The sequence below is a fragment of the Schistocerca gregaria genome, chromosome 3, assembly GCF_023897955.1.
Source record: "Schistocerca gregaria isolate iqSchGreg1 chromosome 3, iqSchGreg1.2, whole genome shotgun sequence".
Taxonomy (NCBI): Eukaryota; Metazoa; Arthropoda; class Insecta; order Orthoptera; family Acrididae; genus Schistocerca; species Schistocerca gregaria.
In genome coordinates, this window is record NC_064922.1 from 411,187,237 (window position 1) to 411,213,089 (window position 25,853).

The window sequence follows — 25,853 nt, forward strand, 5'->3', positions numbered from 1 at the left end:
CAGCAGCAAATGCAGCCATTAATAAGTGAAAAAATGATGAAATTTTACACGTAAATTTTTTTTATTTTGTTATGTTTTCGAACTTCCACTGCGATGAGTGTGAAACCTGAATCCTTCCTGGTGATGCTGACAAAGTTTTATGAATTTATTAGTAAAGGTATAGACAGTGGAAATTAAAATGTCCTGTGATGCCTCTCCTGCTCCAAGTAGGCCCGTTTGACGCCCTACCCCCCTTAAATAGTTTCTGCGTATGGAGGCCCCTCACCCAGCATTGTTTGCGGTGGGACAGCGGGTCTGGGAATAAGCCGGTGAGGGCGGGGCCACGGTGGCTCGCGCATGGGACAGGGATGTGGGGGCGGTGTCGCAAGCGGCATGTCGCAAGGCCACAAAATGGAGGGCTGGATGTACGCTAGAGCGCCGGCGGAACCCTGCAAGGCCAGCGCCGGCCTGAGTAACGCCGCGGCTCTGCTTTCGTAACGGATACTCACTCGCCCGGCGCGCCGGCCGCCGCAAAAAGCCACGCTATTAATGGCCCTCGAAGCGTTTTTCAGCTCCGCCAGAAAGAGGCCGCATCCCCAGGACGTGCCGGAACCGCGGAGGCGCGACCTTCGGCTGCCGGGAACCAAACGTGGACCTACCGAGAATCGAACTCCCAAGTATAAAGCAGCTCCAACCGTCTCATTACTTTGTTTTTGTTGTGGTCTTCAGTCCGAAGGTGGTTTCATGCAACTCTCCACGCCACTCTAACCTGCGCAAACCTCTTCGTCTCCGAATAGCTTCTGCAACAACATCCTGGTCTCGTTCTACAGTTTTTAACCCCAATCACCTCCCTCCAGTGCTAAATTGGCGATCCTTTGATGTCTCAAAAAATTTCCTGTCATACAATCCCGTCTTCTAGTCAAGCTATGCTGCAAGTTTCTCTTCTCCCCAATTCTGCTCAGTATCCCCTCTTTAGTTACGGTGTACCCGTCTAATCTTCAGCATTATTTTGCAGCACCACATTTCAAAAGCTTCTATTCTCTTCTAGTCTAAACTGTTTATCGTCCATGTTTCACCTCCAGACATGACTATGCTTGCCGGCCGGTGTGGCCGTGCTGTTCTAGGCGCTTCAGTCTGGAACCGCGTGACCGCCACGGTCGCAGGTTCGAATCCTGCCTCGGGAATGGATGTGTGTGATGTCCTTAGGTTAGTTAGGTTTACGTAGTTCTAAGTTCCAGGGGACTGATGACCACAGATGTTAAGTCCCATAGTGCTCAGAGCCATTTGAACCACTATGCTCCAAACAAAGAACTTCAGAAAAGACATCCTAACACTTAAACCTACAGCCGATTGCCATTCTTCAGAAACGCTTGTCAATCGCTAGTCTAGATTAGTTTATACCCTATCTAATTCGGCCATCATCATTTATTTTAATGCCCAAAACAGCAAAACTCGTCGACTACTTTTAGTGTCTCCTTTCCTAATTTAATTCCCTCAGCATCACCCGACTTCATTCTATTACATTCCATTACTCTTGTATTTTTTTTCTTAGTGTTAATCTTACATGCTCTTTCAAGACACTGTCCATTCCATTCAACTGCTCTTCCAAGTCCTTTGCCTTCTCTGGCAGAATTGCACTGTCATCGGCAAGCCTCAAACTTTTTATTTCTTTTCCTTGAATTTAATTCCTTCTGCAAATTTTTGTTTGGTTTCTTTTTCCGCTTGTTCAACGTACAGATTCAACAACATCTTGGACAGGCTACAACCCTGTCTCACTCCATTCTCAACCGCTGCCTTTTGACTCTTATAACTACCGTCTGGTTTCTCTGTAAGTTGTAAATACCTTGCACTCCCCGTAATTTACTCCTGCTACCTTCAGAATTTCAAATAGTCCATTCGCCATTGTCAAAAGTTTTCTTCAAATCTGCAAAAGCTATAAACGCAAGTCTGTCTTATCTCAACCTATCTTCTAAGATAAGTCGCAGGATCAGCACTGCCTCGCATGTTCCTATATTTCTCCAAAATCGGAACTGAGCTTCAACGAGGTCGCCTTCTACCAGTTTTTCCATTCTCCTGTAAATAATTCGCGTTAGTACCTCGAAACCATGACTCGTTAAACTGACAGTTCGGCGATATTGACATCTTTCAGCGCCTGCTTCATATGGAACTAGAATTATTACATTCTTCTTGAAGTCTGAGGGTATTTCACCTGTATCATACATCTTGCACACCAGGCGGAATAGTTTTGTTATGGCTGGCTCTCCCAAGGCTATCGGTACTTCGAACGGAATGTCGTCTTCTCCGGGAGCCTTGTTTCGACGTAGGTCTTTCAGTGTGCTGCCAAATTCTTCTCGCAGTACATCTCTCCTACTCATTTTCATCTACGTCCTCTTCTCTTACAAGGTCAGATCAATCAGTCATCCACTCTGCCACCCTGCAACTAGTGGAAAGGCTGCGGCGTCACTTTAGGAAGCACACGTTTCTCTGGCTTCTTGACAGATACCCATCCGTTGTGGTTGTACTTTGTATTTTTCATCCACAGACTAATGAAAACGTTTATAACAGATTTGAAATTAATTTTAAAGTCGTTGTTAGTCACTAAGTGCTCTCGTTCGAACCACTGGATGAGTATTGTGTGTGTAATTCGCACTCCGTTTTAAGCAAATGCTAGTTTCTCACCTATTTCAATTTTAATGACGTCGTATCTGCTGAACTGTGAGTCGCACAATGATATAATTTTGCAGTTAAGTTGTGTGGTATATGTGGATACCTCCTGTAAAATTTGCTGCGAATAGAGTTCGTTATCAAGAAGTAATAAATTAAAACGTCAGGTCTGACGCTGAAATTTTACTGCATGAACATTGTTTCGTTTCATTATTTTGCGGGAGACGGGCGCTTAGCGACAAAAATATTGAAATTGTGAGTAAAGTTTGTTGAAGGTCCCTAAGCGCTTTCATTCTCAAATGCTAGATGAATTTTGTTTGGGTATTTTGCGCGTCATGATTTTCTCTATCTTAAAGCGTATACTCAGTTTCTGATTTTAATAACTGCCTTGTTGTGTTAAGCCTTTAACCTAGGATTATACCTCTTAAAGAATAAATTATGTCAGCATTTTAAATTTTTAAACACGGTCACTAATTACATGAGATATTGAAAATCAAATTTTTGTTGCCCCTGGAAGCTGTTAGATAGCCGTACAGCATTATAAACTCTCACTCATCACAGAATGGCGCCGGCCGGTGTGGCCGAGCGGTTCTAGGCGCTTCAGTTTGGAACCGCGCGACCGCTACGGTGACAGGTTCGAATCCTGCGTCGGGCATGGATGTGTGTGATGTCCTTAGGTTAGTTAGGTTTAATTAGTTCTAAGTATAGGAGACTGACGACCTCAGATGTTAAGTCCCATAGTGCTTAGGGCCATTTGAACCATTTGAACAGAATGGGAAAGTTGGCCGAAAATCCCGCCACTTGTGGGATTAGATCTGTAATTCGTTTTCTGTATCCAGAGAAAACTAAACCAGTCGGCATTCATCGACAAACTTAGAAATTTACGAGAAACGCGATCAGTGATTCGGTGGCAAAGGGATGATGGGTCAGACAGTTCAATGAAGGACGTGATAAAGTGCCGTCCGTATTTGGTTAATGAAAAACTGGTACGTGCAGCTGAAGAACCTTTCAGGACAACCATAAGGCTTAGGATCGGATATTTCTAAGGGCTTTCCGCAAATTTCAAGATCACTTCTTTATAAAATTGTCTCTGAAAAACCAAATTTTCCGAATACGTTATATATCGCAACTTGTATCCTTCCGAATTCAAATCCATAGCCTGCCTCAAATCGATTGCTCCAAACGCTGCAGCTCCATTTAGCTCAACATTAGTCCACAGATTAAGTAAACTTAAGTCGATGTGCTTTACTGGTTGCATTAAGTAAGCTTCTACACCCGTGACTATATGACAGACGTGGGTCCTACACGGTACAGGCACATTAATAAGACCGCCGTCTATGCTCGATGTCAACATGCGGCTGGATGCGCTAAAGTGCGCGTCATTTATGACGACGGCTGAGTTTACGTTCGTTCTGCGCATCTGACGTCACAAAAAACAGTCAGCCAATGAGCAGAGAACGACGTTGCCAGAGCTCGACTGCAGTGCAGAGCACGGACGAGTGTTTTCAGTTTTAGAAACGTTCAGTCATAAATAAAGTAACTGAACAAAAGCAATGTCTTGATAGCAGACTTTCTTTTATAGAAAGTTTGGAAAAAACATTCTTTATACCAATTGCTTCATATTCTATTAATTAACTAATCCAAACAAGCAATAAGCCTCCTAATTCAGGCGATAGCAATGAAAGGTGTTTGTATCATTCTCACTAACCGTTTTTTTCGCAACAAAGAACAGTGGTAATAGTTTATTTCCTATTGTACTTCGACGAAACGTGAATAATCATACCAACAGTGTTTGTCGGTACTTTGCGTGATATTTTAAAGTCTTCTGGGGGATATATTGAATTACGAACTGCCTTAGGGAAATGAAAAAAAAAAAAAAAAAATGTGTATGGCTCTTAAGTGAAAGGTTCTGAGTTCAAACCTTGATCAGTTCTTAATATTTTCTTTATTTTAAAAACAATATCGAAGTGTCTTACTTCATGAATTTTATTGGTTTGAATGTAATTTTTTGTAATTTCTAGTGGCAACTAAAATCGACCTCTGCAAACTCTTCAAAATTTCGTGAAATGGTTTACTACATCTAATGCTGCACAATAACTGCGTTGAACATCGAAACAAAATTAAGTCATTTATGGGGGAAGGCATCAGTCAAGAAGATGTGTAAAAATCTAATTTTTGGGCCACATATTTTTTGTGAAATCGAATTATAAAGTGTCAAAGCAGTCGACACACCATGTTTCTGCACAGGCGAGCAACGCAATGATGACAAAATTGCGCACATCTTGGAATGCGGGGAGCACGTCTCTGTAGCAGTGAAAGGGTTAATGCGGCCGTTCATAAACTGCGCGCTCCCCCCTAAACGTAAGTCTGCGAACTATACTATGGCGCCGCTTCTCTTGGCACATACAACTGACAGCGCAGCTATCTCCCGCGTCTGGGCGGGCATGCGCGAACCGCCAAGATAAAAGAATTGAACTATAGCAATGGAGGGTATACAAAGCGTGTCGGGGGCACGCGGGGACAATGCAGTCGTTCTCATAAAGCGAAATCGAAGCGATTTATCTGACGTCCAAACGGGCATGATCATTGGCTTTTAGGACCAGGGTGAAAGCTTCCCGAAAAGGCGAAGCCTGTAAAATGTTCGCGTGTCGTCGTGGTTAAAGTGTACCGTGTATGGCAAAATGGTACTACCCAGAACAGATGCCGAGGTAACTGTAGTGCATCATGGGCCATAGGTGACAGGGATGTAGAGGTAAACGACGGTTGCAGAGATGCACACTGGCAAATAGACGTGCAGCTATCGAGCAGTTGACCCCCAAATGAACCAATGGGCCACCAACAGTGTCTCCTCGACGACCGTTCAGGGGAAGTTGCTGCGTATGGAACTCTGCAGCAGGTGCCTGGTTTATGCATCCATGCTGGTTGCTGTTCACCAACGACGAAGGCTGGAATTTGCACTCCAGTGCCACTGCTGGATGTCCACTCCCTATGTAGGTCGGCGTCAACAAAATATTTTCACATTCTGAGGAGAAAGTTAGTGATTGAAATTTCGTGGTAGATCCCACCGCAACGAAAAAACGCCAATGCTTTACAGATTTCCACCCCAAATTCTGTATCTTGTCCGTCAAACTCTCTCCCCTACTTCTTAATAATGCAAGGCGTAGTGCCCTTCTTTGAACGTTGTCTATATACTAGTTAATCCTGTCCGTTAAGGATCCCACACCGCACAGCAGTACTCCAAAACAGAACAGACAAGCATAGTGTAGGCAGTCTCTATAGTATATTTGTCAACACAATATCTGTTCAATACGACGGCCTTACGCCACCTTACAGGAGAGTCTGTATGCTCGCATGGTGCATCTATTGGTCGGCGTAGGAGCCAAAGTCTTACTGCATCAATAACCTGCCCATCATCCATGTACTGCTTCCCGCACAGTGCATCTTTCATTGGCATAGACAGAAGGGAGTCAGGTGGTGCGAGATTCGGGCTGTAGTGTGGATCGCTTCAGTTTCCTGAAGGCAGCACAATATACTCCAAAGCTGATAGATAGTTGCATCATGAGCAGGGACATCAAACAGAACAGCCCCTTCAGAGCCCCAGATAACCGTCGCCATGACTTTACCGGCTGATAGTGTGGATTTGAACTTTTTCTTCAGAGGCGAGGTGGTGTGACGCCGCTCCGTGGGTTGCCATTTTGTTTCCGATTCGAAGTAATCAACCCATGTTTCTTCGCCTGCGACGATGTTTGACAAAAAACTGTCATGCTCAGACTCGTAACGTGCAAGGCATTCCGCACAGGTGATCGTACGTTTCTCTTTATGTTCTTCTGCTAGGCGGGGAGGAACTCTGCGACCATACACTTTCGGGTATCGCAACAGGTAGGCGAGTGTGTCAGCACTGCCAACAGAGACGTCCAGTAGTGTGCAGTGAAAGGTTTGACTGTAATCCGCCTATCACCTCGAATGAGAGTGTCCGCACGTTCCAACACTGCAGGAGTCACAGCTGCGTGCGGCCGGAGGGCAGGCGGTATATCGGACAGATTTTCGCGACCTTGTTTCAATGATTACAGACGCCTCCTACAACGACTCACCTGCTTTTTTTTTCACTACGAGGTCTCCGTAGACAGTCTGCAAGAGCCTATGACGCATCTCTGTTGCAGACGCCACGTAGAAAGCTACGTATAGCGTCCCACCTATCCGAACTTCATGAAACTACAGGGGCTGAGGCGGGCATATTCCACGATGTCCCGAAACGAATTCGACAGTTTTCAACCAAAACTGGCCGAGATAAAAAAGTGTTGGATTACTTTTTGAAAGTCCCTCTACTTCCAGAAAGCAGTTAGCAAGTCGTAGTGAGTAATGAAGGCAAATACTTTCAGAAAGCATTATGCCGCAGGCCCAGATGTATGGTAACACTTGCAGAAAGTTGCTTCATCATGGCGGAGAAGGGGCCACAGTTCTGTCTTGAGCGGAAGGCAATCAAATCTGACAGGCTGAGAAAGAGATCTGCTGCAATCTGAGAGACAGTCGAGAATCATTGGAGGAAAGCAGACTATCCAGTGTGGTGCGACCTAAATTAGAGAAGGAAAGGATTCCTTAAAAAAAAGAAACTGTAGACCGCCGTGGTGAGCGGTGGTCGTTGAAGCCGGAAGGCGTTCTTCGATGGCTAATCTCGCAGAAACAGAAGAACTGGATGCAGTCGCTTCAGTATACGGCGAGAGATTCTGCAGAGTCCATTCGCAAAAACCATAGCGTAACAAACCGCGTCTCCGTTCATCATCACAGAGAACTGACACTTGCAGGATACGTTATTACTGCGATATTTATTCTGTTAACCCGTAGATAAACAGTAAGCGCAATTGTAATCTTGCACGCGAAAAGCGGAAGCCAAATGAGCGATGTTTAATTAGAGACTGCAGTGGAATTATTGTGGTGAGCTTTCTCCCGAACCGCTGTATCGTGGGACGTGCTCCACGCATCTGAGCGCTTCATTAGCCCTTCACCAGTGCGCTCTCTGCCCTCTTTCTATCGCTGGTCGTGACTGCACGCACAATATTCCACGCGCAGACTTCTGTGTCTCGCACCAGCACGAAAGCACTTTCATCCACGTTTCATATAATTGGCAGATCTAATACCTAATATAACGATGCAAATTGTGAAGGGACAACTCTTCTCCGGTTGCAGTTTAATTTTATTTTTGTAAGCTGAACAACAAAAAGAATCTTCAACATTAGTTTTATCCATGACTATGCGAGAACGTTGCGGCTGTTTCCGTAAATATCACTGAAAGAAAAAAAACTAACTATCTAACCTTCTGAGTGTATGATCATTTTCACAGTAACTATTTCTGATCCTGGGCCCATTGTTGGACGGCAGAGGGGCTCTGTTGTATAATGTTCACGTTTCCGTCCGGTTATATAAAAATATATTTTTGATTTTCCGGCTAAAAAACATTTTACATTATATGCTGGGTTTGTTGATTTTACTTGCTTGAGAAAAGGTTTTGCTTTTACAATACATCGAAGTGCTTCCTTGACATGTAACATGCTGAACCGTGAGGCAGACTAAGGCAAGATGGCGGACAAATCTGTTTACTCATAGACAGGGGACATTGGCTGTTTAAGTTATTGTCAACGTCAATGAAGTTCATTAACTGACGTGTAACTTAAGATGTTATTTTATTTTATTTTGAAGGCTACCAGTTTCAGCATTTCATAATGCTATCTTCAGGCCCAATATGAATCTCTCCAAATAAATGAAAATGTAATACAGAGCCATAAATCTCTGGACGTCGTGAATTCAATCGTTGCACTAGTGCTTCATTCGAAGACTTGACGGCAACTGATATCAAATCTACCTACATACACAACGGGACTTCAAAAAGTAAGTTATACGTTATCATCGCCGGTCAAGTAACTTTTACTGAATGCTGCACTGCAATAAATTCCAAGTGACACGGATGCATGAAGCTGTCTTCAACATAGCCACGAAGTCCCTAGACAACGGTCGCAACGTTCGACCGGTTGCTAAGTTCTTCAAGACAGAAATCCGCTGTTTGGGAACGGAGCCATTCGAAAGCTGCTGTGGGAACGGGCTCATCGTTGAAAAATCTCTTTTCCTCTGGATGTTCTTTCAACTTGCCGAAAATATGGATATCGCGTGGTACAAGATCTGGATTCCGTAGCGGATCGGCATCACTCATTTCTGTGCGGCTTTGCTTGAATTCTTGGCTACGGCTGAAAGCGACGTTGCATTTGATCCATATACCACCGGAGTTTCAAGGTGAATCCGTGTGTAGATTAAGACTTTTGCCTTAAGCGACGTACTGTAATAATTTCTCATTTGTCGCGCCATTTCACTCGCACAATTTGGTGCACCTGTTATACGCACTGCTGCAGAATTGTGTCTGCAGGAAACTCGGAATATGTACTCTCTTCTGACAGATGTGCCACTCCTTTTGCGTAACGGTCTTAAGTGTGAGAAGACATGTGTAACCACCTTTCTGAAGCGTATATACGGGGTGGTAGGAATCAGTCTGAAAATCTTGTAAGGGTATTGCAAGGTAGGCTGTGTTTTGAAAAAAAAAAAATATATATATATAGATAAGTTGCTTCGTTTTCGAGATAATTAGTATTGGACGTTAACCAATCAGGCCTTGAAGGCGCAAATTGAAGATACCTGCCGGATACAATTAGTGTCAATTGTTCTCGTAGAGTAGATGATAGCGCACGAAACTGCTCAGCTTTTGGCTCGGGTTCGATTCTTACTACCGTCATACGTCCAGTTTTTGCGTCGCTCTCTTGTTCGGTACGGTCCCATTTCCAGTTTTTGTATCGCCCTGTTGTTCGGTTTTAGGAAATCAAACGAAAAATAAGTTTGGTGACACTGTCTCTGGCGGACAGTTTGAAATTGTGCGCGAATTGGCCTGGTTAGCTAACTTTAATGCTAGTTAACTTGAAAACGGCGCAACGTATCAATTTTTTTCTTAAGAACTATTTCACAGCACAGCCTACCCTGAAACACCCTTACAAGCTTTGCAGACTGTTCCTGACCACACTGTATACCGCTAAGCTACTTCACGGTGTGTGGCGAAGAGTACTTCTGGTGCCACTATCATTTTACGCATGAAGAACTTATGCCTGGCGGCCTAATAAGTGTAACAGAGGAGGTGCCTGAGGGAGAACAAGCAGCTATTATTTCGACATCTGGTATTAATAGCTAGAATAGCGGTGCAGTAGTCAGATGTCCATCCATTGGCGCTGCACATTGGATTGATACTCTAGTTCAGTAGCGGGTGATATAGTGTTTGTGCTAAACGAAAAGTGCCGAGAGGGTGAATGCGTGTTCAAACATGGCTAAGTAGATGATCAAGTGTCTGCTACTGTAACTCTTGGACGAGAGATCAAAGTGAAAAGAAAATAAAAAGGCCCATGAAGATTTTGGTCAAAATTGTTTCCAGTTTCGATTGCAAAATCTGAAGTGGTAGCAATAGCGTGCTTACAAAATTGCAACAAGCACTATTACGTCGTAAATCAAGCAATTCTTCGGGTCGCTATGTCCCGTAGCGACGCGAAGACAAGATGAGATTAATTACAGTGCGCAGAGAGCCATTTAAGGTCAATCTTCCAGGGATCCATGCGCTACTGAAATGGCAAAAAATCCTCTAATGTGGTACTCTGCCTACACTGCACATTGGGCTGGAGAGTCTACCTGTAGATGTAGACGTAGAGAGCCAAAGACATGGGCTGTGTCGCCTTAAAGTAAACCATCCCGGCGCTGGCCTTACTAGATTTTTTGGAAAACACGGAAAACCCAAATCTGGATGGCCGGACAGCGATTTGAACCGTCGTCTTTCCGAATCTGAGTCCAGTGTCCGACCATGCGTCACCTTACGCTCGACACGTATTCTCAAGCGAATCTACTTTCATGCTGGACAGTGAACAGGGTGGTCGAGCGCGTCTGTTACGCTGTTCGCGCTTTGTATAGCAGGACATGTAGACAGGAAAGCAGTACTCCGATACAATATCGAAAGCTTAACTGGGTGACCTTCTCCGGTGGCGCTGATGTTCGATGTAACTTGTTTAGTTGCTCATTCACGAATTCCATGTAACGTTTACATCCACTGTTCCACGAACCACCATGCGCTGCGTGGCGGAGGATATTTGTAAAACCTCCGCCCCTCTCCCCCCCCCCCCCCCCCCAATCCGTAACCCATTCGCAAATGGTGCGTGGTAAGAACGGCTATCGTTTAACCTCCGTATGTGCTCTAATTTCTCAGATTTTCTCATCGTAATCACTTCACGAGGCATCTGTTCGATGAAGCAACACTTGTCCGACTCTTATTGGAACGTATGCTCTCGCAGTTCCAACAGAAAACCTTCCTGCGATACTCAACGTGTCTCCTGTAGCGTCTGCCACTGGAGTTTGATGAGTACCCATGTAAAAATCGCTGCATAATGCTCTGGCACTTTGTGAACGAGCCTGTGGCGAAACGTCTCGCTCTTGGTTGAAACTTCCATATCTCATCTATTAATCTAAGCCGGTAAGGGTCCCAGACTGATGCGTAAAACTGAAGAACCGGGTGTACAAGTGTCTTTTGAAGCCACTTCTTTCGTGGATGAATTTCATTTCCCTATAATTCAGCGTGGCATATAGCTTCCTACAACCTGTTATTTCCACAGTCGTTCCGCTTTACGTCGGTCCAGAGGGTGCTCCTAGGTAGTTTACGGTTGTTACTGTATGGTCACCTATAGCGTAATCGCATAATGATGTATCTATTCACCTATTTGTGAGAAGTACTTTATATTCATTTATGTTCGGGTTCAACAGCCTACCGCTATACTGATCAACGATCCTCCAGTGGTCTATCCTGCATTTTGCTTCAGTCCTCTGGCGTTGTAACCTTCCTATACACAAGAGATTCGTCTCAGAAAAGCCTCACGAAGCCTCCGATGTTATCCACTACGTCATGTTGTAAATAGTAACAGTGCTTTAAGATTCCCTTGGGGTACTCCCGAAAATACTTTTACATCTTTAGATATAGTTCCTTCAAAAGCAGCGTGTCGAGTTCTGCTAGGAAGTCCTGAATCTAGCCACGAGTTTGGTCCGATACTCGGAAATCTCCCGTTTTGTTCACTAAATGACTGTGCGGGACTTGTACCACATTCGATTAGATGATACATTTCTGAAAACAGTTCTTTTTTTTTCACGCTGTAGTTCTAATGCTCTTCTACATATTTTTCCTCACTTTCGAGTGTAATGGGCAGAATAAGGCACGGATTTCTGTTCGCTTCATATGGCCACTCGTTCGATTTGTTATGTGTATATAAATCGATATGACATTCAGATGTTGTCAGTATGTCACCAATCAGGACAACGCTTAATAGCAACATAATTCCTGGAAAATATCTGTGATGATTGCTGTTCTAGATGACTGCAAGTGATCCCTCTGATCCGCACGTGAAACACCTTAATAACAGTGAAGAGGAACATCACGAATACTTCAAAAGAGATGGAAAAATGTCATCGTGTAGCCATATGTTCCACACTCCATGTCGAAAACGTCTCTAGATTTCAGGTCAAATCAGCAACAAAATCATTCAAGTACATACATCAGCGCCTTGTGACAAAGGCAACACACGAGAACTCGCGAAACATTGTCTGTGGCATTGTTAGAAGACATTATGCTATTACATAAGCTTTTTTTACGCGAGACAAAATAGCTTTAGTATTACAAGTTTCCACAGTTGCTACTTCCCAGCACACGATGTTATCGTGTTTAATTTCGCACACATGCTGCAAGACTTGTACCGCCTTGTATCACTACACGATGTTTGTCGCCACCCAACACCTGGGTTTCGGCACACGGTATAGTCATCTTCCTTATGTACGCGCAGAAGGTGGAAGTGACTCATTTTTGTGACAATGAACTGTTTTTACTGTACAGAGTAGCTATGAGAGCGTGAGAAGAGGACCTAAACACCTGTAATTTTCAATGTGTTCTTTTGTATTTTTTGCTACTCCTCTTTACTGTTTTATAACTTTTTAACTGATAATGGCTTCGACAACAACTTTTTAAAGAGGGTTTTTTAAGAGCTAACTTTGAAACATAATTATCCGCAGTGTTGTGATCCTGCTGTGCCGCTCTGATGATATGAAGCAGCCATCAGCTATCGTGCCGGCAAAACAAACCATGAGATGTAAACAATATTTTCAAAACCAGCTGCAGCTAAAAACAAAATGAAACTTATCTCCAAATAAAGTGGGATATTAGCCTCTTGTGCTCGTCACGGAAGTCATTTACGAGCAAAGAAATGCACAGATTATTGTTTTACTTCTAAAATAATGCATTTTAAACTGATATCATTTACGAGAAATTAACTATGAATAATAGCTTAGATTAACGTATTTGTCCACATTATGCAGTAGCTGAATATATGTATTATTCGTATTAATAATTAAGGTCTGTCGGTTGACACACGTGACATTTTTCAGGTTTAAATAATAGCCATATTGTTTTACATATGAAACATCTTGTACGTCTGAATCGGTGCATAAAGGCTTGGTAAGATAGTATTAGCAATGAAAAATGATGACTGGTAACTTTACATGAATGAAAGGACCTGTCGATCGTATGAAAGTAGTTGGCAGAGAGCTGCGTACGGCCCGCATCTCGTGGTCGTGCGGTAGCGTTCTCGCTCTACACGCCCGGGTTCTCAGGTTCGATTCCCGGCGGGGTCAGGGATTTTCTCTGCCTCGTGATGGCTGGGTGTTATGTGATGTCGTTAGGTTAGTTAGGTTAGTTAGGTTTAAGTAGTTCTAAGTTTTAGGGGACTGATGACCATAGATGTTAAGTCCCATAGTGCTCAGAGCCATTTGTACCATTTTTTTTGCTGCGTACAACAGTTGTAGCAAAAATTATACATAGTTGACTAGTGTAACCAATTTTCATGGAATAAAGAGAGATGCGACAAGATCTTTGAAAACCCGTCACTACGGGTCACCGGGGACTACTAGAGAGAACAGATATGTAACTTCAATCTATACAATTGTTGGAGGTAAGAGAACTTCGATACAAGAACAATAGTAATATACCATCTCACCCCGAACTCCCATGTATAAAAGAACTTCAAACTCCTGATTACTTAAAAAATGAGTGTATGTTTTTAATATTTGGCGCTAAGTGCGCAAACGATAAAAAGTTCAGAAAATTTCTCAAGTTATGTTAAAAGTTTGTTGTAAGTCGTTAAGTACGCTCGTTGCCAAACACTGGATAAGAACATTCGGGTAATTTGCGCTACGTTTGAAGCAAAAGCTAGTTTTTTACGCATCTCACTATTTATGACGTCATCTCCTTATCTACGTGTCGTATGATGATACAATTTGGCGCTTATATTCAGTAGTACAATATTGTTGCAAATACGAAAATTCATGCCTGATGCTGAAGTTTCGCTTCATGAACGGCGAAAATGCAATAAGTGATAAGAATTTTCCTTGCTTCTTTATGTGGGGTGGAGCAGGGGAGCCTGCGAGAAAAAGTTTCTTAAAGGTTTGAAATTATGTGCGAGTTTGTTGGAAGTTGCTAAATGTTCCTGTCCTCAAATGGTGGATGAGTAAGGTGTGGGTATTTGCGCACGGTAAGTTACGCTGCCTCTGGACGAATACACAGATCCTAAGTGTAATACGGGTCTTACTGCGTTAAACCTTTAAATAAAATTTTACCTCTTAATGAAGAGTTTATTACAGAATATTAAATTTTTTAATTAGCTCCATAATTTTATGAAATACTGAAAATCGCACTTTTGTTGCCCCTGGAAACCGGTAGTTTCCCAGCGTGAGACTGGGAATGGGTGCCACTAATCGGGTTAGCCGTATAACTTACAAGAATAGTTCTTGTGTAATACTCGGAACATGTCTTCGTGCAAGATAATAGCTTTCGATGAACATGTCAAGATCTGTGCCTTCAGTGAAACAACAAAGACAGTGAATGACGAACACTCTTTTAGGAATGGCAAAGCTGTTGTAGGATGAATTATAATGATTCGTTATCAGCTTGGTGTATTAAAGCTTAAGGCCGCGCTTACATTGTGCTGCTATTGCAATATGGTAAAAACAGCACTGAATAATAAATTCGACAAAAGAATTTAACAAAGATAATATACGCTAAAGACAACACTAATCGTGGCTGCAAGCAGAGAGTAGGAATGTCTATGGAGTGGACATTCGGATGCGCAGAAAAGAATTTTTGTCGCCAACACAACCAGCTCCAAAAGTTTGATTTAACCGTAAGGTTTGTCAAAAATGGTTCAAATGGCTCTGAGCACCATGGGACTTAACATCTATGGTCATCAGTTCCCTAGAACTTAGAAATACTTAAACCTAACTAACGCAAGGACAGCACACAACACCCAGTCATCACGAGGCAGAGAAAATCACTGACCCCGCCGGGAATAGAACCCGGGAACCCGGGCGTGGGAAGCGAGAACGCTACTGCACGACCACGAGCTGCGGACTAAGGTTTGTCCGTAAGCGGTCTGCAGATTATGAATACTTATTATTAAGTGGCTAGACGACACGTATCCCGTTCGAAGGTAGTACCACGGATCTTGCACATGTGCATGATAGGCACATTAAGCATTTGCTCTCGATAACTTGTTCGGACTTAGCTTAAAACGTAGAAGAGCGAAACGCAATGATATTTTGCTCGTTTGCGACAAATGTCACACCTCAGATATTACTATTCTTTTTTCGTTTTTGCTATAGGAAAAGAAGGGAGAGCTATCGCTATTTGTACTGAACTTCATCTTACTACCGAGTCTCTATTTTAATAAATTAATTTCTGTGGCATTGCTAGATGGCTCCCTACCACACGAACGTGAAAGTGTCGCGATAAACTTCCAATATTGGGTTGTGACATGCTGTAAATAAGCGATTTATCTCACTTTGAAAGATAATTAAGATCTAAATTAATCCGCTTTTACTTTCTGACACAATTCTTATTGTGATTTTTATTCATTCTTAGGGATTCTAAAATGTTAATCGCACACAATTATTCGCCATTTTGTAGAAACTTCATGATAATTCGTTTGGAAAACCTAACGATACGAACAAAATGACTCAGAGTTTTATATGTAAATCCTATCTGCAGATAACTTTTTTCGAAGTCTGTATACATTCAACCCATTGACTGGCAGCTCAGTGGCACACTACTAACATTATCGAGCACTTATCTCATAAGTATCGGTATTAATCAACACATAACTCGCGTCTTACTAGTGTGATAACTGTAACTTGACCTCCGTTGCAATTAGGTACGAAAAGTTTTCCCAATTGATTTTAGATTTGAATCCGTAGCGGAAACAATTCAGCACCATTGTTGTTACTAATAACAACAATAACAGGACGAATACGTGTATTATTAAAGTTTTGGTCTTAGAGGTGAAATGTGAACAGCGTCAAACCAAAGTCACGTGACTATTTCGGTTCCGTGTTAGCTGCGTGCACGGTACGCTAAACCCATTCCATATACAGGGTGTTTCAAAAATGACCGGTATATTTGAAACGGCAATAAAAACTAAACGAGCAGCGATAGAAATACACCGTTTGTTGCAATATGCTTGGGACAACAGTACATTTTCAGGCGGACAAACTTTCGAAATTACAGTAGTTACAATTTTCAACAACAGATGGCGCTGCAAGTGATGTGAAAGATATAGAAGACAATGCAGTCTGTGGGTGCGCCATTCTGTACGTCGTCTTTCTGCTCTAAGTGTGTGCTGTTCACAACGTGCAAGTGTGCTGTCGACAACATGGTTTATTCCTTAGAACAGAGGATTTTTCTGGTGTTGGAATTCCACCACCTAGAACACAGTGTTGTTGCAACAAGACGAAGTTTTCAACGGAGGTTTAATGTAACCAAAGGACCGAAAAGCGATACAATAAAGAATCTGTTTGAAAAATTTCAATGGACCTGGAACGTGACGGATGAACGTGCTGGAAAGGTAGGGCGACCGCATACGGCAACCACAGAGGGCAATGCACAGCTAGTGCAGCAGGTGATCCAACAGCGACCTCGGATTTCCGTTCGCCGTGATGCAGCTGCGGTCCAAATGACGCCAACGTCCACGTATCGTCTCATGCGCCAGAGTTTACACCTCTATCCATACAAAATTCAAACGCGGCAACCACTCAGCGCCGCTACCATTGCTGCACGAGAGACATTCGCTAACGATATAGTGCACAGGATTGATGACGGCGATATGCATGTGGGCAGCATTTGGTTTACTGACGAAGCTTATTTTTACCTGGACGCCTTCGTCAATAAACAGAACTGGCGCATACGGGGAACCGAAACGTCCATGTTGCAGTCCCATCGTCCCTGCATCCTCAAAAAGTACTGGTCTGGGCCGCCATTTCTTCCAAAGGAATCATTGGCCCATTTTTCAGATCCGAAACGATTACTGCATCACGCTATCTGGACATTCTTCGTGAATTTGTGGCGGTACAAACTGCCTTAGACGACACTGCGAACACCTCGTGGTTTATGCAAGATGGTGCCCGGCCACATCGCAGGGCCGACGTCTTTAATTTGCTGAATGAATATTTCGATGATCGTGTGATTGCTTTGGGCCACCCGAAACATACAGGAGGCGGCGCGGATTGGCCTCCCTATTCGCCAGACATCTCATCTGCATGTGAAGCCATTCCGCCAAACACGTTGTCAAAGGTTTCGGGTAATTTCATTAAGAGACTACGCCATATTATTGCTACGCATGGTGGATATATGGAAAATATCGTACTATAGAGTTTCCCAGACTGCAGGGCCATCTGCTATTGACAATTGTAACTACTGTAATTTCGAAAGTTTGTCTGCCTGAAAATGTACTGTTGTCCCAAGTATATTGCAACAATCGGTGTATTTTTATCGCTGCTCGTTTAGTTTGTATTGCCGTTTCAAATATACCGGTCATTTTTTAAACAACCTGTATTTTCCTAATCTGTGGCTATTATGGCCAGAGATATTTTTGAATCGCTATTGACAATGGAGAATAGTCATTCTCAGATCAACGATGGGATTAAAAAATACTTAAGTGCTGGATAAACATATAATGGGCGTCTGTCACGAAGAAATTCTGAAGGCCTTTTCGTTTCGTACGCTGTTGTAAGAAACAGTGAATAGGAAGGTGAGTCTGAACAACATTCTTAGCTTGTCGAATCATTCGATGTCTGTATTAATCAATCATTATCACGAGATCTTGAGAGCAGAGAAAGCGTTATTGAGTCTCCATTTTCACTGATCGATTATGTTGTAAGGGGCAGTCAAATGAGAACGAGACTGATGGAAAACAGTACATAAACTGTTTAGTACTACGAAAGTAATTCTCAGTAACTGTTAATACATTCATCCCACTGTGAGACTTTATCGAAAAATGTTTGCAGTTGTCTACGGGAACGTGATTGACCCGCCAGGTTAGCCGAGAGCGCTAATGCGCTGCTTCCTGGACTCGGGTAGGCGCGCCGGCCCCGGGTCGAATCCGCCCGCCGGTTTAACGACGACGGCCGGTGTGCTGGCCAGCCTGGATGTGGTTTTTAGGCGGTTTTCCACATCCCTCTAGGCGAATACCGGGCTGATCCCCACGTCCCGCCTCAGTTACATGACTCGCAGACATTTGGAACACATCCGCACTTTTCCATGATTTACACTTGACACAGACAGATGGGGCACTCTGATTCCGTCCCGGGGGGTATGGGGTGGCGGCAGGAAGGGCATCCGGCCACCCCTTCACATTAACATGCCAAATCTGGATTAACCACGCCAACCCCGCGCACAATGCAGGACAAAGGCGCAAGCGATAGATAGATAGTCTACAGGAATGTGATTGTACCCAGGCCTGCGTATACTCGTCCGAAGCAAATCGACGAACAAGAATTTCTTTTTTCAGTGCTCCAAAAGTATGGAAATCGCATGGTGAGAGATCGGGAGTGTGTGGAAGATGAGTAAGAGTTGCCCAGCGAAACTTCTGCAACGTCCTCGAAATAGTCTTGGCAACATGTGGGCGGGCACGTGTAAGTGGGCGGGCCACGCCCATGTAATATTATGCCTCCCCACACGATAACACTTAGAACACCAAAACGATCGTGTCCGACAGCGTTCCTTAGTGTGTTACGTACCTTCATATGACGAGAGGTGGGAGCAAGTCACGCATCCAGTGGCATTGTCGAACATGATCGGCTTCATGGTCCATGTGTATGGTCCAAGTTTCATTGATGTTTCTTGCCCGTGACACATTATGCAAAACTTACTTTTTTAAGTTTTGCATAACAATACAGACAGAAGGAGAGAGAAGAAGAAAAAAGAGGAAGAGGGTGACCACAAGTAAAAATCACTATATATGGCTTAAGTCAAGTATTTAAACGGTCAGCATGTAGCCTTTTTTATTTTTATTTTTTTACAGGGTGTTTTCTTATTGTAAAATTTGTTTGTTCCTGACCATAGCGAGAGTTCGCAATTTTGATCCACAGGACATGTAAACAGACAAACTAAATCGTACTGCGATGTAAGAGCCGACAGGCTGCTCTCTCTCCTTGTGGCGGTCGGCCTGTGCAGCGCCTGTCTCTTTGTTGCAGATGTCGTGCATGAGCTCGGTGCCCGGCCAGCAGCACGCGCATGCGCAGCCCACGTCTCCCGGCGTCGCCACCTACCCGCAGCACCAGCTGTCGCCCACCGTCATGGCTGCAGGTAAGATCCGTTCTCCACCTCACACCTCTCGCCTCATCTCTGCACACAAATTTCCGACCTCTCTCAAAGGTTTTGACTGTCCATCATACACTACTGGCCATTAAAATTGCTACACCAAGAAGAAATGCAGATGATTAACGGGTATTCATTGGACAAACATGTTATTTTACACCTGACATGTGATTACATTTTCACGCAATTTGGGTGCATAGATCCTCAGAAATTAGTACCCAGAACAACCACCTCTGGCCGTAATAACGGCCTTGACACGCTTGGGCATTGAGTTAAACAGAGCGCGGATGGCGTGTACAGGTACAGCTCCGCATGCAGCTTCAACGCGATACCACAGTTCATCAAGAGTAGTGACTGGCGTATTCTGACGCGCTGGTTGCTCGGCCACCATTGACCAGACGTTTTCAATTGGTGAGACATCTGGAGAATGTGCAGCAGTCGAACATTTTCTGTATCCAGAAATGCCCGTACAGGACCTGCAACATGCGGTCGTGCATTATCCTGCTGAAATGTAGAGTTTCGCAGAGATCGAATGAAGGGTAGAGCCACGGGTCGTAACACATCTGAAATGTAACGTGCCGTCAGTGCAAACAAGAGGTGACCGAGACGTGTAACCAATGGCACACCATACCACCACGCCGGGTGATACGCCAGTATGGCGATGACGAATACACGCTTCCAATGTGCGTTCATCGTGATGTCGCCAGACACGGATGCGACCATCATGATGCTGTAAACAGAACCTGGATTCATCTGAAAAAATGACGTTTTGCCATTCATGCACCCTGGTTCGTCGTTGGGTACACCATCGCGGGCGCTCCTGTCTGTGATGCAGCGTCAAGGGTAACCGCAGCCATGGTCTACAAGCTGGTTGTCCATGCTGCTGCAAACGTCGTCGAACTGTTCGTGCAGATGGTTGTTTTCTTGCAAACGTCCCCATGTGTTGACTCAGGGTTCTAGACGTGGCTGCACGATCCGTTACAGCCATGCGGATAAGATGCCTGTCATCCCGACTGCTAGTGATACGAGGCCGTTGGGATCCAGCACGTCGTTCCGTATTACCCTCCTGAACCCACTGATTCCATATTCTACTAACAGTCCTTGGATCGCGACCAACGCGAGCAGCAGTGGTCGCGATACGATAAACCGCAATATCGCGATACGCTACAATCCGACCTTTATCAAAGTCGGAAACGTGATGGTACGCATTTCTCCTCCTTACACGAGGCATCACATTAACGTTTCACCAGGCAACACCGGTGAACTGCTGTATGAGAAATCGGTTGGAAATGTTCTTCATGTCCGCACGTTGTAGGTGTCGTCACCGGCGCCAACCTCGTGTGAATTCTCCGAAAAGCTAATCATTTGCATATCACAACATCTTCTTCCTGTCGGTTAAATTTCGCGTCTGTAGCACGTCATCTTTGTGAAGTAGCAATTTTAATGGCCAGCAGTGTAGATATCAAAATGTATAGTGAGAAATACATCACAGAGGGGAAAGAGTAAAAACTAAATTCGATTGAGTGGCAGGGACCCACGAGACAGCACTGTCCGCTTCCTGAAAAAGAGGGAACATCTATTTTTTAATTTGAAACCTTTATTATCAAATGCATATTCGTATTTTAAGCTGCAAAGGAAACAAAGCAGAAATTTGGAAAGAAAATAAAAGCTCAAAGAGGAGAAATAAAAACATTGAGCTTTGTCTGCGATTCTGTCAGATGGGGCAAATAACTTCGAACAGTAGTTGAACGGAGTGAATAGCATCTTGAAAATACATTATAGTATGAACATCAAGAAAAGTAAAACACTGGTTATGGAATGCACTCGAACTTAAGCAGGTGATAATGATGTTTGGCTTGTGGGGCTTTCATCAGCTCGGTTATCAGCGCCCACACAAATTCCGAACCTTTGCTCAGTCCAGTCTCGACACTTTCGTGAATGATGATGAAATGAGGAGAACGACACATATATCCAGTCATTTCCTGGCAGGTGAAAAATACCTGACCCCGCTTGGAATCGAACCCGCGCCCTACTGTTGGGGAAGCGAGAACGCGACCGTGAGACCACGAGCTGCGGAGTATTAACGTGCCGCTTAGGAACTGAGATTAGGATGTACGATACTAAAAGTAATGGGTGATTTCCGTCAGTTTTGCAGCAAAATAGCTGATGATGACCTAGGTAGATAGGGCATAAGATTCAGACTGGCAAAAGTAAGACAAGCTTTTATGAAAAATAGGTATTTATCAAAATATACTTTCTCGTTTTCAGAAAAAAACTTCCTAACATTTAAATTTACTCCATATCGTTTATTTTATTCGGGCTCTCCGTGGCCCCATGAGCTAAAACTGTTGTGCTTCAGTCTTACATCTACATCGCTACTCTTGAGTTCACATCCAAGAGCTTGGCAGAGAGCTCACAGAGCCTCTTTCAGAATATTTCTCGATCGTTCTACTCTGGAATAAAACGTGGGAAAAAACAAACTCCTAAATCTTCCCGTGCGAGCTCTGATTTCTTTTATTTTATTACGATGGACATTTCCCTCTGTGTAAGTGGAAATCAAACAAATATTTTCACATACGTAGGAGAAAGTTGATGATTGGAATTTTGTGAAAGGCGCCCCAAAGAAAAACGCCAGTGTTTTAATTATTACCACCCCAGCTCCCGTGTCGTATTCGTGGCTGTCACTCACCTGTTTCGCAATGACTTGAAACGAGCTGCCCTTCTTTGCATTTTTTTCGATGTTCTCCGTCAACCCTTTCTGACACCGATTCCAAGCGCAAAGCAATACTCTAGCACAGGACGTGCAAGCCTAGGTTAGGCAGTCTCTGTAGAGGATTTGTTGCGTTTTTTGTTCGCTTCCCCAGAGAATTTTCTGCGTGAAGATTCTAATTTAAACTTCATAACTGCAATCCCTAGGTATTTAGATGAATCGACAGCCTTTAAATTTGTGTGATTTGTCGTGTAAGCAAACTTTAATGCCCTCTTTTTAATAAACATGTAGAGGACTTCAAACTTTTTATAAATGCCACTTTACGCATCATGTAGATATCTTGTCTACACCTTTTTGTTATTCGTATTGATCTTCTGTTGACTTGACTGGACAGTAAACGACAGCGTCATCTGCTAACAATCTAACAGAGCCTATAACATTTCCTTAGGGAACGCCAGATATCATTGCTGTTTCACTCGGTGATATTTCCATCAATTACTACGAACAGTCTCGCTTCTGACAGGAAATAGGCTCACGGAGAGTCGGAGACGATTAAACGACCTGAGAGAAAGAGAGATTGAAATGGAATCGAACTGGAGGAAAAAGAAATTTATAGAACAAACATCTTGACTAAATGAAGGGATCGGTTGGTTTAACACTCCCTGAGGTATCAAGGAATCGGGAACTTTGGCAATGGATCGAAGAATGCGGTGGAGGGGGGACTTTAAAAGGATACCAATGCTTGACTACAATAAGCACGTTCAAAGGGATGTAGGATTCAATAATTATGTAGAGATGAAGCAGCCTGCACGGGACAGATTAGAGTGGAGAGTTGCATTACGAATAAATCAGTTTTCATAGTGAAGACTATAAGAAGACGAAAATAAGTATAACTACGTAACTGCACATTTTTTTCTTCAAATGAGGCACGAAACTGAAATTATAAAGACAAGTGCACACACAGAGTTTAAATGGATTTTTATAACATCTGCATAACCTTTACCAAGGGGGAGGTGGAAATGAGAATGTAAAGAGAGAGTTATTGAGCATTAAGCGTACTGACTTTGTACTTGCGCTGTCCTGTGGAACAGCATAGTTTTGGACATGGACGTCCATTGCAGGGCCTCCTGTTGAAAAAATCTATAAGTATAGCGCGATGGTCCGTGTTTATACTCGGCCTATATTGTAGAACGCCATAATATGGCAGATTTTCATCATGTACGAGTCATTTTTGAGCGGTACCCCTAGTTTATGTAGGAGCAGGAAGGAACATTCTGTTGAACAGATTAAAATGATTGTAGTTAAAAGCGAAATCAAAAGAAACATTACACATTCTTTCGCATTTTTCGTGCGAATATCGTCTCATGTTTCATTTTACCACTCTCTTCAAGAGTTCACCACCAGTGGAAGCGTACTGTCGAAGAAAAATAAACACGAAAAGGAAAGGGAAAAATGGGATTATTGTAAATAGTACATAAGTTCTCCACCTGTTACTGTTCGTAACTTCCCAATATAACAGCCTAGTGTCCTTAGAATTTAATTGCATCACTTCTTGTACCCTTATCGTACTTCTATGCATAAAGAACTTCGTAGCACCGTTTATCATAATCGTCTTCTGTTTTCTCAGTATTCTCGTGACAAAACAGAACTAAATACAGTTTTTCATCGGTTCTCGTTGTGAGATAATTATTTCTCGAATCACGGTAAAGTCTACTGACACCACATTCAGCACTGGAACCCCTGTATGCCTGTATTGTCAGCGTAGAGAATATTCTCGACTTTGGTCAGTTAACACGCAGCATGGAATAATCGGTAGCAAATATGCTGGTCCTCGTTATTCCGGATGTATCTAGAATTGAAGAAAACGTATTCACATATTCTGGGGGATGAATTACTATTAATGGTTCAAGATCTTAGCCTTCGAGAATGAGGAAATACGTGGTTCCAAGTAAAAGGTTATTCAACACGTTAGTTACGAAAAACACGACAGCATGGGAGCTATTAGCTGGTAATTACACTGTCCGCTGGATCTGAACAGAGACTACGACAAACTGGCCAGATATTACATCTCTAGACGTAAAGAGAAAGTGTGTCAACTAGTGTTAATATTACTGAATGTATTAGAAATGACTGTAGAGACGTTTGCGAGGATATATTATTGCATTATCAGGAATCCTTTACAAGGAGAATCATTAGATGTTTTAAGGCTGAAAGCCATTACAAAGGGAAAATATTGGAGTAACTCCTTTTTGGATCCTTATTCCAAATCTTGGTAAAAATGAAACCATTTCAGGATGACTTTATTCATTTTCTCACAGTTCATAAATACATGTATAGAAGCAGAGATTTCGTTTTTAAAAACGAGTTGCTCTCTGCTTCACCAACAAGATCGTCATTTAGCAGAATGCAGATGGCGCCACTGTATAGACGCTTGTCATTCATGCGAATTTGGCTTTTACTATTTTCTCCACGAAAACAAAGTTCTGAAGGTATCCCGGTATTACAGCTCACCTGTATACGAGCGAACTAGAGGATAACGCCAGAAAATTCGTGAGGAAGGACACAGATTTTGCTGTTGTATGTCGGAAACTAGCAGCACCGGAAGATTGTACAGAACCGAAGGATGATCTTGGAACTAGCAGCTTCTTCCTTTCGCCTTCCCTAGAACTGACTTCATCCGTTCGCCTCATTTCATATCACTTTTTACAACTAACCACCGGTATTTAAACGAAAAAAGTCGGCTGCAGAAGTTTCCCATGAGGTCTTGCAGTCGCATGCCGCCTGGACTTCTCATTTTGTTAAGAGCATTTATGCACATCCAACAAAAATTTGGTCTAAGTTGTTATGGAAATCTTTCCACGGTACTTTCCTGTAGGCGATAACAGTGGCAGCGAACAGTCTGTCGAGTCCTGCTGATGTTATCTGATGATTTTTTAATGCGTATCTCCAATATTAACGGCTGTTTATGTCTGAAAAAGGAAGCTTTCAATTGCTAGTTTTCATTTATTGCAGAGAGACATGAATTTTTTAATTAAAAATAACATTCGAAACGCAATAATTTCTCCAAAATTCATGTTGGCATTTATTGGCAGAGACAGTGCAGAAATAACATTATAATGTCACTTTTCTTAACTGTAAATGGTAATCTTTTCCAGAGAAACCCATAGTAATTAATACAGAATTATGCTGATACCGACACATAAAGATTGTTACAGAGATCTACATCTACATTTATACCCCGCAAGCCACCCAATGGTGTTTGGGGGAGGGCACTTTACGTGCCACTGTCATTACCTCCCTTTCCTGTTCCAGTCGCGTATGGTTCGCGGGAAGAACGACTGTCTGAAAGCCTCCGTGCGCGCTCGAATCTCTCTAATTTTACATTCGTGATCTCCTCGGGAGATATAAGTAGGGGGAAGCAATATATTCGATACCTCATCCAGAAACGCACCCTCTCGGACCTGACGGGCAAGCTAAACCGCGATGCAAAGCGCCTCTCTTGTAGAGACTGCCACTTGAGTTTGCTAAACATCTCCGTAACGTTATCACGGTTACCAAATAACCCTGTGACGAAACGCGCCGCTCTTCTTTGGATCTTCTCTATCTCATCCGTCAGCCCGATCTGGTACGGATCCCACACTGATGAGCAATACTCAAGTATAGGTCGCAAGAGAGTTTTTAAGCCACCTTCTTTGTTGATGGACTACATTTTCTAAGGACTCTTCCAATGAATCTCAACCTGGTACCCGC

General features: G+C 43.2%; 1 protein-coding gene across 2 annotated transcripts in view; it reads left to right on the forward strand.

Moving 5' to 3' along the window:
* The window catches only part of LOC126354223 (protein gooseberry-like), a 183,016-nt gene that overhangs the window by 151,559 nt on the left and 5,604 nt on the right, over nt 1–25,853 (forward strand). For both annotated transcript variants that reach the window (XM_050003707.1, XM_050003706.1), the window contains exon 7: nt 19,270–19,381. In XM_050003707.1, coding sequence (XP_049859664.1) covers nt 19,270–19,381 — 112 coding nt within the window. The remainder of the gene's footprint in view (nt 1–19,269; nt 19,382–25,853) is intronic.